Source organism: Amblyraja radiata, chromosome 22 (genome assembly GCF_010909765.2).
Source record: "Amblyraja radiata isolate CabotCenter1 chromosome 22, sAmbRad1.1.pri, whole genome shotgun sequence".
Taxonomy (NCBI): Eukaryota; Metazoa; Chordata; class Chondrichthyes; order Rajiformes; family Rajidae; genus Amblyraja; species Amblyraja radiata.
This window is the reverse complement of record NC_045977.1, coordinates 33,673,555-33,686,449: the sequence shown is the minus strand read 5'-3', so window position 1 is coordinate 33,686,449 and position 12,895 is coordinate 33,673,555. Positions and strand designations below refer to the sequence as shown.

At 45.8% G+C, this 12,895-nt stretch overlaps 1 protein-coding gene across 5 annotated transcripts in view; it reads right to left on the bottom strand.

Annotated features, from left to right (window-relative positions):
• The window catches only part of rhbdf1 (rhomboid 5 homolog 1), a 150,769-nt gene that overhangs the window by 35,040 nt on the left and 102,834 nt on the right, over nt 1-12,895 (bottom strand). For all 5 annotated transcript variants that reach the window (XM_033040988.1, XM_033040987.1, XM_033040989.1 and 2 more), the window contains one exon: nt 239-445. In XM_033040988.1, coding sequence (XP_032896879.1) covers nt 239-445 — 207 coding nt within the window. The remainder of the gene's footprint in view (nt 1-238; nt 446-12,895) is intronic.

Here is a 12,895-nt window from a genome sequence, read left to right as displayed (position 1 = left end):
CCAGTCAGCAGAAAGACAATACATGTTTCCAATCGAGCCATTTACAGTGTATAGATACACGATAAGGGAATAACGTTTAGTGCGAGGTTAAGCTAGCAAATGCGGGCAAGGATTGTCCGAGGTTCACCAATGAGGTAGATGGTAGCGCAGCACTGCTCTCTGGTTGTGGCAGGATGATTGTTGACGGATGACGGCACAGTGAAGCAAGGCATTGTAACAAGTTCCACATTGTACTAACCTTTACCAGGGCCGCTGCTGCCCTGAAACTCATTTTGGCCACGGATTCCCTCTTCCTGCGTTTGGGAACACGGTTGTGTCCTGAGCGGGAGCTGGTGAAGGAGCAGAGGGAAGCGGCGCCAGGCGTGATGGGAGTGTGGGGAACGCTGTAGCCATCATTCTCGTCTGCCATCCGGAATGCTCGTCCCCTGGCCAGCGGGTCCACGATCTGCATCAAGTTAAACAGGAATCATGAGCTCAGTGTAGTTGAGAGATACCCACGCGGATATAGGCCCTTCGGCCCACCGAGTCGGCGCCGATCGCCACATACACTAGCACTACCCTACACACACACACACGAGGGATATACTGAAGCCAATTAACCTGCAAGCCTGTTAAGAGTCTTTGGAGTGCGGGAGGAAACCGGAGCACCCGGAGAAAACCCACGCGGTCACAGGGAGAACGTGCAAACTCCATACAGGCAGCCACCTTAGTCAGGATTGAACAGGATGAAAAATCTTTCATCAAACGAATCAGAACCTCATGCACCTGATAATCCCAGTTGATCAAGGCCAATGGAGCCCAGTACCTGAGAGAGCAAAATATCAATGTGCTGGACTTTGCCCGTTTTGTGTTTTCATCCCTGTCTGATAATAATGGTGTTAGCCTTGTATCTAGGAGCAGAATGAGGCCATTCGGCCCATCTAACCTACTCCGCCATTCAATCATGGCTGATCTATCATCTTGACCACATTCTCCTGCCTTCTCCCCATTACCCTGAAACCCATACTAATCAAGAATCTATCTATCACTGCCGTAAAAATATCCTATGACTTGGCCTCCACAGCCTTCTGTGGCAATTAATTCCACAGATTCACCACACAAGTACACCATAAATTGTTCCTAAAGTCACATAGATAAGATACTGTTTCTAGTTTCTCTCTCATATTTCAATTTGCTCTTCCGTACTTGCATGAAATGCCACTTCTCGTGGATCTAAATAGATCTTCCTTCTTGAAAACTGCACAATACTAATTGCAGTCTGGAACTATTAGCAGCCTGACTTGTTTTGAGTTCAATCTTTAAACAAGGTGGTGACAATGAGAACCAAAGATGTCCAGAAGACAACCCAGATTCCAAAGGCAAAACACAACAAACAAAATGTTGCTCAATTGCGCTGTTTAGAGAGACAGCGTGGAAAGAGGCCCTTCGGCCCACCGAGTCTATGCTGAAAAGCTTTCCACTGTACATCGGTACACGTGACGACTGACCTGACCTCTCGATCACCCTTACACTAGTTCTATGTTATCCCACTTTTGCGTCCTACACACTAAGGACAATTTACAGACACCAATTTGCCTACAAACCTGTACATCTTTGGGATGTGGGAGGAAAACAGAGCACCCGGAGAAAACCCACACGGTTACAGGGAGAGTGTACAAACACAGCCAGCTCCTGCAGCCAGGATCGAACCGGGGTCTCTGGCGCTGTGAGGCAGCTGTTTTAACCACTGTGCCTCCCCTTTAAAACAATGTTCAGCTCATCTTGGCACTCAATACAATGTAGACACAAAATGCTGGAGTAACTCAGCGGGACAGGCAGCATCACTGGAGAGAAGGAATGGGTGGCGTGTCAGGTCGTGACCCTTCTTCAGACTCATTGCAATGTTTCAATTGGAAATTCAGGAATCTATGGAAAATCTGAACAGAGGCCATTGGTCCCACTAACCTGTTCATATCTGAGTTCCAGTCTGGGTACTCCCCCTTCTCAACTAGTTATCAACTTCTATTTTTAAAACTAAAAGTTTACTTCCACAAAACTTGTAAACAGTGCAAATCACCTTTCAAAGTTTAAACAAAAATAACGCTCCTTACACTGCCAATTAATTTGTCAGTTGTCCACAATCCATCCCTTTTGGCAACTGAATCAAACAAAGAGTACAACCCTTTGTTTTTCTTGCCCTCATACTTGTTTAGCCTCTTATTTATATTTGTATAAAGGATCTGACTCAACAAGTCTATGTGGAAGCAATTTCCACATTCTTTACATTCTGGCTTAGTTTGGTTTAGTATAGAGATACAGCGCAGAAACAGATCCTTCGGCCCAGGGTTCCACGCCGACCAGCGATCCCCGTGCACTAGCACTCTCCCACAAGCTAGGGACAATTTACCATTTATAGAAGCCAATTAACCTTCAAACCTGTACGTCTTTGGAGTGTGGGAGGAAACCGGAGCTCCCGGTGAAAACCCACGCAGGTCACGGGAAGAATGTACAAACTCCGTACAGACAAGCACCCGTAGTCAGGATCGAACTGGGGTCTCTGGCGCTGTCGGGCAGCAACTCGACCACTGCGCCACCATGCTACCACTGGGTGAAACAGCTTATTTTCTATATACCCTATTTGAGTTATTGTTGACAATCTTATTATTTTAGCTCAAATTTTACTCTGGGGGTGGGGGGGGGGGGGGGGGGGGGGGGGGAGAGGGTTAATAAAAAGGACCATCTTCCTATTCTATTACAATCTTGAACAATTTTAAATATTCCCACCAGTGGCACCTTACCGTTCCTGCCTGTTCACCCTGTCCTGAGACTGTCCCAATTGGGCATCATCCTTACAAATCCCTCATGCTTCCCCCTCTGGTGCCTCTACATTTTAATAAACAAGGTGGCCAAAATGTACACAGTACTTGGAGAGGCTAATCAAGGCCTGAGCCAAGTTCAACCCTCCCTCCAGCAATAAGCCTCAGAGTTTGGTTTGCTTTAGCCCGCGCGGACACTTTAAACTATTCCTTCTAGCTTGTCTTTTCTCCTCGTCCGACTCATTCAGATTCTCTCTCCTCCCCATTCCCCTGCCCTCCAATTAGTGTGCTTGCAACATGGAGGGGATTAAAGCGAGCTGCGACTCTTGTTAACACACTAAACAAAAAGTATGAGTGTTTAAGTGAACGAAGAACAGTCTCACCAGCATGTAATTATTCCTATCTCTCGAGTCCACCGCCCACCTCCCCCATTCTAACAACAATCCCCCTCTTATATACTGCAGCCAGATGATCTCTTATGGAAAGCAGAACCAAGTGATAAAGGCAACAGGAAAGTGATTGCATTGTTCCTGCAGTGCCACAAGATTACACTCTGGATTGAAGACTTCATTCCAACGTATTGACACACTCCGGGGCGGAATCTTTCAAATTGCCAGCAGATAAACACATCACAATCGCCTTTACTTCCCAATTTCCCGCTTCAGAATCGGCTGTAGCCTTAGATACCTTAAGGAAGATCGTATCAAGTGGACGAAAGATTTTTCAGTCATTAATTACCGACTGTTCTTTAATGCTGAAAGCCTGATACACTCACAACCGTTGGAAAATAGGCAGCTATTCGCAGACAGAGAGGAAACATGCTTACAGCTAAACAGTTAAATTGTTAAAACATAACAGCTGGCCAGACTAAAATAAGTGCAATAAAAGGATAGTATGGAAACTATTAAGATTTTTTCTATGCACAAAATGTTCTTATTTAAAGGAAATCATTACTATAAATTAATAGGGCAGAGCAAAGAGCAGCACAAGTCACTGTGAGGATTACTTACAAGTTACAAGTCATTAAAGGATCGCAATAACAAGAAAAAGAGAGTTTAAGAAAAGAAAACAGGATTCAAGACAAAAATGCGCTGGGCTGCAACAGCTTTCCGTTCCCAAGCTGGTCACAAAAAGCTGGTAACTCAGCAGGTCAGGCAGTATCTCTGGAGAGCATCACTTAATGAAAGTAAGCATGCAGGTACAGCAGGCAGTGAAGAAAGCGAATGGATGTTGGCCTTCATAACAAGAGGAGTCGAGTATGGGGGCAAAGAGGTCCTTTTGCAGTAGTACAGGGCCCTAGTGAGACCACACCTGGAGTATTGTGTGCAGTTTTGGTCTCCAAATTTGAGGAAGATCATTCATGCTATTGAGGGAGTGCAGTGTAGGTTCCCAAGGTTAATTCCCGGGATGGCGGGAATGCCATTTGATGAGAGAATGGAGCAGCTGAGCTTGTATACTCTGGTATTTAGAAGGATGAGAGGGAATCTTATTGCAACATATTAGGGTTTGGACACGCTAGAGGCAGGAAACATGTTCCCGATGTTGGGGGAGTCCAGAACCAGGGGCCACAGTTTAAGAATAAGGGGTAAGCCATTTAGAACGGAGATGAGGAAAAACTTTTTCACAGTTGTGAGTCTGTGGAATTCTCTGCCTCAGAGGTCTGTGGAGGCCGGTACTCTGGAAGCTTTCAAGAGAGAGCTAGATAGGGCTCTTGAAGATAGCAGAGTCAGGGGATATGGGGAGAAGGCAGGAACGGGGTACTGATTGGGGATGATCAGCCATGATCACATTGAATGGCGGTGCTGGCTTGAAGGGCAGTATGGCCTACTCCTGCACCTATTGTCTATTTTCTCTAAAGATGCTGCCTGACACGCTGAGTTACTCCAGTTTTTGTGTCTGTCTTCGGTTTAAACCATCATCTCCAGTTCCTTCCTACACAGCTTTCCTTTCCCAACGACTAACCCAAAGCCCTGCCAAGTTTTAGGTGTAGAGGCAACCCTTTAAAAATCCTTTGTTTAAGAAGGAACTGCCGATGCTGAAAAATCGAAGGTAGACAAAAATGCTGGAGAAACTCAGCGGGTGAGGCAGCATCTATGGAGCGGAGGAAATAGGCAACATTTCGGGTCGAAACCGAAGGGTTTCGACCCGAAATGTTGCCTATTTCCTCCGCTCCATAGATGCTGCCTCACCCGCTGAGTTTCTCCAGCATTTTTGTCTACCTTTAAAAATCCTTCTTGTTTAACGGAAAAGATTTGGTGGTTTAGGTTTCGGAAAAAATGAATCCATGGGGGGGAGAAGGGGGCGAGATGGGAGAAACCAAACCACACAAAAACAAACAAACCCTTAGGCAAGAGCAGCAGCAGTAAAATGCAAGGTTTTTGTTGTGTAATCAGTACATTGGCATTATTACAAGCACGTGTAGGATGGAACTGCAGATGTTGGTTTACACCAAAGACAGACACAAACAGCTGGAGCGACTCAGCGGGTCAGGCAACATCAACACAACACTGTCTGTATATGGCATAGCGGTAGAGTTGCAGCCTTACAGCGCCAGAGAACCCAGCTTCGATCCTGACTGCAAGTGCTTGCCTGTACGGAGTTTGTAACATCTCCCCGTGACCTACATGGGTTTCCTCCCACACTCCAAAGGCATACAGGTTTGTAAGTTAATTGTGTAGGAAGGAACTGCAGATGCTGGTTTAAACCAAAGCTAGACACAAAATGCTGGAGTAACTCAGGTAGAAGGTACAGGAGCCTGAAGACTGCAACAACCAGGTTCAGGAATAGCTACTTCCCCTCAGCCATCAGGCTATTAAACCTGGCTCGGAACAAAACTCTGATTATTAGCAACCACTTTCTGTTATTTGCACTACCAGTTTATTTATTCATGTGTGTATATATTTATATCATGGTATATGGACACATTTATCTGTTTTGTAGTAAATGCCTACTATTTTCTGTGTGCTTAAGCAAAGCAAGAATTTCATTGTCCTATACAGGGACACATGACAATAAACTCACTTGAACTTGAATAACTCAGCGGGACAGGCAGCATCTCTGGAGAGAAGGAATGGGTGACGTTTTGGGTCAACTCGATTCTTGTAGGTTACTTGGCTTGGTATAAATATAAATGATTCCTTGTGCGTGTAGGGTCGTGTTAGTGTGCTGGTCGGTGCAGACTCAGTGGTCCGAAGGGCCTTTTTCTACGTTGTTTCGCCAAAATTAAAACTCGTTATCACCTGCCCCACAGCCAACAATGGAACATTGTGGGCTCCATCTTTCCTTGTACATTGCTACTTATAGCACATCTTTCATTCATTTGTTCCATTTACTTTCCATATCTCACATTTCCCTTTCAAACCGAAACGTTACCTATTCTTTTTCTCCACAGATGCAACCTGACCCGCTGAGTTACTCCAGTGTCAACTAAGACACGCATACATTTAGTGTCTATAATTACAAGCCCCACAGTAATAGACAGCTGTAAAACTAGAGCAGAATGCACAGGAATGGACTGGATAGGATTAAAACTGACTGACTGTACAAGGGTGGCAAAGGGCAGAATGATTAGTGTAAAGGTTCCCCAATGGCAGCTGCCCGAGTTGGCTTTGGATCATCAACACACAGAGATGATCAACTACAAAATGCAAACTGAAAATGACACTGCCGAGACAACTTTGCTTTAAAGTTGTATTTTGGTGCAAACAAACTATTTTGAACAGCCACATCCAAATCCCAATGGATCGTCTTTTACATCTTTTTTCACACTGACGCAACAAGGTTTTTCTTCCTGACCCACTGAGTTACATCAGCAAGTTTGGTGTAAACCAGCTTCTGCAGTTCCTTCCTACGCAATGTCTTTCAATAAAATGGCAATGCCTGTTTACACAGAAGCTTACGCCATGTTGAGAACATTAATGTAGTCTCTGATCTGAAATATTAACTGTTGGAATGATGTATTCAAGAGTGAGTTAGATTTAGCGCTTGGGGCTAACGGAATCAAGGGATATGGGGAGAAAGCAGGAACGGGGTACTGATTTAGGATGATCAGCCATGATCATATTGAATGGTGGTGCTGGCTTGAAGGGCCAAATGGTCTACTCCTGCACCTATTTTCTATGATTCTTTTCCAACAGATGCTGCATGACCTGCTGAGTGTTTCTGGCATTTTCTGATGCTTTTCACGTTTTGCACATTTAAAAAATACAGACAAAGGAAGAATTCAACAATAAATATTAATTGCGGGGACGGAGGGGGGAGAAACACTAGTATTTCTCTGAAAGAAAATGCAAAATGCCTTCACTTTTCATTTAGCAGTGACTGAACAATTATCCTACATAAATATAGATTAATAGAACGCCAATGACCTGCACTTTAAGATAACAGTCCCAGCAAACCCAGGGGTTTAAATGCTGTCTGGGTGCAAGACTGGTTGAAAATCCAGCAGAGTATAGAAAAGGGCCACCTATTTGCCATCATCTGCTTCATGTTCCAATCAAAGTTGTAATTCACACTCAGATGCTTCACAGAGAGGGGTGGTAGAATGGCGCAGCTTGTAGAGCCGATGCCTCGCAGCACCAGAGACCTGGGTTCGAACCCGGCCTCGGGTGCTGTGGAGTTTGCTCTGTTTCCCTGTGTCCGCGTAGGCTTCTTCCGGGTGCTCCGGTTTCCTCCAATATCCCAAAGGTGTGCATGTTTGGAGGTTAATTGGCCTCTGTAAATTGCCCCGAGTATTTTGGGGAGTGGATGTGGTAGTGGAATAACATAGAACAGGTGTGAACAGGTGGTCAGTGAGGACCTAAAGGCTGTTTCCAGCTGCATCTATGAATCAACATTGGACACAAAATTCTAATCTAGATCAATAGTATAACTTAAAGAATATCTGACAGGAAGCAATCATTTTAAGCGGGTTTTTTTGCATTTCAGGATTTATGTCCAAAGTGGTCATGTTACAGTTGGATAGGACGTTGGCGAGGCCACATTTAGAGTATTGTGTTCAGTTTTGGCCATCATGCTACAGGAAAGATATTGTCAAGCTGAAAAGGGCGCAGAGGATTTACGAGTATGTTGCCAGGACATGAGGGTCTGAGTGATAGGGAGAGAGGTTGGGCAGGCTAGGACTTTATTCCTTGGAGCACAGCAGGATGAGGGGGTGATCTTAGAGGGGAGTACAAAATCATGAGAGGAATAGATCAGATAAATGCACAGGGTAATTTGCCCAGAGTAGACGAATCAAGAACCAGAGAACAGTGGTTTAAGGTGAGGTAGGAAAGATTTAATAGGAACCCGAGGGAATTTTTTTTTTTTTAACACACAAAGGATGGTGGGTTTATGAGACGAGCTGCCGGAAGATGCAGTTGAGGAAGGTACTATCATAATGTTTAAGAGACATGTGGACAGGTGCATGCATAGAATAGGGGCATTTTGGTCGGCGTGGGCAAGTTGGGCCTGCTTCCATGCTGCATGTCTCTATGACTATGCCTGTAATCTGTGAGAGGAAATTCCCGGGAGCGGGCTTTTCCATACGTCAAGAACATCTGAGGGAAGCGTTGCCACGGTAGCTGATGTTTGCGGCCAGTATAACACTGCGGCACCTCGATGAAATTGGCAGCCAAGTGCGTGGCCTTGAATTACTTGAATCAAAGTAGGTTGCCTTGGATGGAGATCAGGCAGCTCGAATAATCACTGGCCAATTTACTGATCAAAATTCCAGAGCGACTTTGCCAATTAGAAACTAAAACCCGCTGCTACTTGAAACTCACTCAGTTTCCAGCCCACAGTAATCTCAAAACCAGGTGGTGGGCAACAGTTTAGTTTAGAGGTACAGCAGGGAAATAGGCCCTTCGGCCCACCGAGTCCATGCCGACCAGCGACCTCCGCACATTAACAGTACCCCACACACACTAGGGGCAATTTACACTTATACCAAGCCAATTAACCTGCAAGCTTGTACATCTCTGGAGTGTGGGAGGAAAACATAGAAAATAGGTGCAGGAGTAGGCTATTCAGCACGTCGAGCCAGCACCGCCATTCAATATGATCAGGGGTGATCATCCAAAATCAGTACCCCGTTCCTGCTTTCTCCCCATTTCCCTTGATTCTGTTAGCCCTGAGAGCTATATTTAACTCTCTATCGAAAACATCCCGTGAATTGGCCTCCTGTGGCAGAGAATTCCACAGATTCACAACTCTGGGTGAAAACGGTTTTCCTCACCTCAGTCCTAAACGGCCCATCCCTTATAGCCCTGTCCCACGATGCGAGTTCATTCCAAGAGCTCTCCCGAGTTTGAAAAAAAATCAAACTTGTGGTAAACACGGAGAATGAACGTAGCGGGTACGTCGGAGCTCGGGGCAGTCTCTTAGCGCTAACGGCAGGTACTCGGGAAGACTCGCTACCAGCAGGTAAGCACGGGAAGACTCGTGAAGATTTTTCAACATGATGAAAAATGTCCACGAAAGCCCCGAGTACTGACGAGTGGCCATTATCGTAAATCTCCGAGTTCGAATCAGGGCAAACTCGGGAGAACTCTTGGAATGGACGCGTACCGTGGGGCAGGGGTTTTAGTATGGGGGAAGATCGCGGAGAAAACCCACACGGTCACGGGGAGAAGGTACAAACTCCGTACAGACAGCACCCTCAGTCGGAATGGATCCCGGGTCTCCGGCGCTCCAAGCGCTGTAAGGCAGCAACTCTACCGCTGTGCCACCATGCCGCCCGTGCACGGAGACAGTTTAGTCAGCCAGGCGATGGAGAGTGTGCTGCATGTTCCTCTTGGATTCGGTCCAATTTCTGGCTGCTTGGGAATACTTTTGGCCGTTAGCTGGTGGACTCCACCAAACATTCACGGCCTACGTCTGACAATTCTGGGAGCCATTCCAGTCACTGAGGGTCTGCATCAAACTTTTCATTAAACCCCTGATCACATGTTACAGCAGCTCTGAAATACTAGACCAAAAGTGGCTTGTAATGCAACAAAATTAAAAACATGCTTTGTTTCAGTGTTATAGTTTTAGAGATATGTAGTGCATGGAACGGAATGGTTGAATAAGAAATTCAAGAAACCCCTTTAACTTATGTGTACTGGCCAATGAACCCTGTCATTCAATGTTATCGAAGGCCAGATCACCTAGTTACATTCACTCTGCTAAGTCCCTGAGCTCACTCCATGCCAACTAGGTCCACATGTATCAACTGTGACGACACTTCAACAGTACTTCACCGCACATTAAGTGGTGTGGAGTGTCTAGAAAAAGTTTAATGCCATTTCATAGATTTAATCTTTCTTCCAGAATATGTCCATGCAAGTGTTGAACTATCATTTATGCTGTATATGTCCACCAGATTTTCCGGCAACTGGCGGTCCGGCACCTCCTTTAACACGGACAAAATGCACTTGAAATGCCTCCCCCCCCCCCCCCCCCCCCCCCCGGAAGTCCCCCCTGGAAGATGTGGCGCAGAGGCCAGGTGAGGCGGCCGATCTCATAGAAACATAGAAAATAGGTGCAGGAGTAGGCCCTTCGGCCCTTCGAGCCTGCACCGCCATTCAATATGATCATGGCTGATCATTCGACTCAGTATCCTGTACCTGCCTTCTCTCCATACCCCCTGATCCCTTTAGCCACAAGGGCCACATCTAACTCCCTCTTAAATATAGCCAATGAACTGGCCTCAACTACCTTCTGTGGCAGAGAATTCCAGAGATTCACCACTCTCTGTGTAAAAAATGTTTTTCTCATCTCAGTCCTAAAAGATTTCCCCTTTATCTTTAAACTGTGACCCCTTGTTCTGGACTTCCCCAACATCGGGAACAATCTTCCTGCATCTAGCCTGTCCAACCCCCTAAGAATTTTGTAAGTTTCTATAAGATCCCCCCTCAATCTTCTAAATTCTAGCGAGTACAAGCCGAGTCTATCCAGTCTTTCTTCATATGAAAGTCCTGACATCCCAGGAATCAGTCTGGTGAACCTTCTCTGTACTCCCTCTATGGCAAGAATGTCCTTCCTCAGATTAGGAGACCAAAACTGTACGCAATACTCCAGGTGTGGTCTCACCAAGACCCTGTACAACTGCAGTAGAACCTCCCTGCTCCTATACTCAAATCCTTTTAGCTAATCAACCTCATCGGGACTTGGGTGTCAGATCGGTGGGACGAATTTGCCCCGTGGCCGGGGGTCTGGAGCTCCAGCCCGGCTGGAGTCGGAAGATCCGTTCCATGGCCGACTTCCACAACCGATTTTGCGGGCTGGCTTCACGGCCCCCTGACGTCGCAGGCTGACCGTCCCAGTATCGGTCAATTCCTCTCAAAGGCAGTGACCTCTGTTGGTCCGGCAAAACAGAGAATCGAGAAAGGGCTGTGGAACCACGGGAGCCAGAAGAAAAAAAAATGAGGAAAAAAAAAAAAAAATCGGTGGTGGACCTGTTCTGGCTTACAAACTCTCATCTGCTTTCCCCATTTCCCCCTCTGCCGTTTATCTTTAACCTGATGCTCATATTAGTTCTGGATACGATTCCCTTGTGGTTTTACATTCAGAACAAGAGATAGTTATAAAGTTTGAGAACTAATTCGCAGCCTGATTATTTAAACTGCCCTTTATAACTTTCAAAATTGGCAAGCTGCAACCAAAGGAAACTTCCAAACTTCCAGTTGGACGAATACTTAACAAAAATACGCTGAGTTTTAAATGGAGATTATAAAATAGCTAAATTCCCACTGGACCACAGCATCCGACACTGTATTCCTGTGACAGGACATGCCTCTAGGAGACAAATAAATAAATACAGCTCTATAAAACAAGGTCTAACCTTTTTCAGGACTTTGTGTTTATGAATGGTGTAGATAAGATTGAGCAATGGCCTCATTTCGCTGTTTTGAATTCCTACATTATAGATGTCAGTATTGAGCACTGGTAATTTGTTAGGAAACAGTCAGCATTTAGTTTTAGTGCAGGTAGAAGGGATTAACGTATGTGGGTCATCTTGGTCGGCAGGGGCAAGATGGGCCTGTTTGCGTGCTGTGTGACTCGAGAACTCGCCGCTTGTAACGTGGAAAGAGGCTGTAAGCTTGATAGGAAAAGTCTTATCTAAATTTGTAATAGATTATACATAAGCAACAGAATACCAAAGACTCCATGACTGCATGGAGACTCAGAGCCGAAGGACACGCTATCAATGGAAGCTAATTAGGTTTTAAATGATTTATTGGCAATTCCTCAGTGGAAACACGGCACCTGCTGTGCAACAGACGCAGAACGACACAATATCACTATTTAGATGCAGAGAGTCTCTTGCCCAGAGGAGGGGAATCGAGGACCAGAGGACATGGGTTCAAGGTGAAGGGGAAAAGGTTTAATAGGAATCCAAGGGGTAACTTTTTCACACAAAGGGTGGTGGATGTATGGGACAAGTTGCCAGAGGAGGTAGTTGAGGCTGGGACTATCCATTTGTTTAAGAAACAGTTAGACAGGTGCATGGATAGGACAGGTTTGGAAGGATATGGACCCAGCGCAGGCAAGTGGGACTAGTGTAGCTGGGACATTGTTGGCCGGTGTAGGCAAGTTGGGCCGAAGGGCCTGTTTCCATACTATCACTCTATGACACGTGTTAGCTTACTGATGGGACAATAGAAAATATCTCCACATCCTTGGTGCAGGGTTGGCAAAAGTCATACGTAGCTCATTCTGTTGATCACTCTCTCGTGATTCCTAAGCTGTGCGATCCGTTTGAGGACACAATGGAGACCACTGTTGACTTCGATGATCGTTCCCTTGGGATAATCAAATGACCCTGGCCATTCCTTGGCAAGGTGTTAAGTCTCCTTGGCAACTTGGGGCAGCACGGTGGCGTAGCAGTAGAGTTGCTGCCTTACAGGGCCAGAGACCCGGGTACGATCCTGACTACGGGTGCTGTCTGTATGGAGTTTGTACGTTCTCCCCCTGACCTGTGTGGGTTTCCTCCGGGATCTCGAGTTTCCTCTCACACTCCAAAGACGTACAGGTTTGGAGGTCAATTGGCTTGGTACAATTATAAATTGACCATAGTGTGTGTAGGATAGTGTTAGGAAGGTACATGGATAGGACAGGATTGGAAGGATATGGGCCAA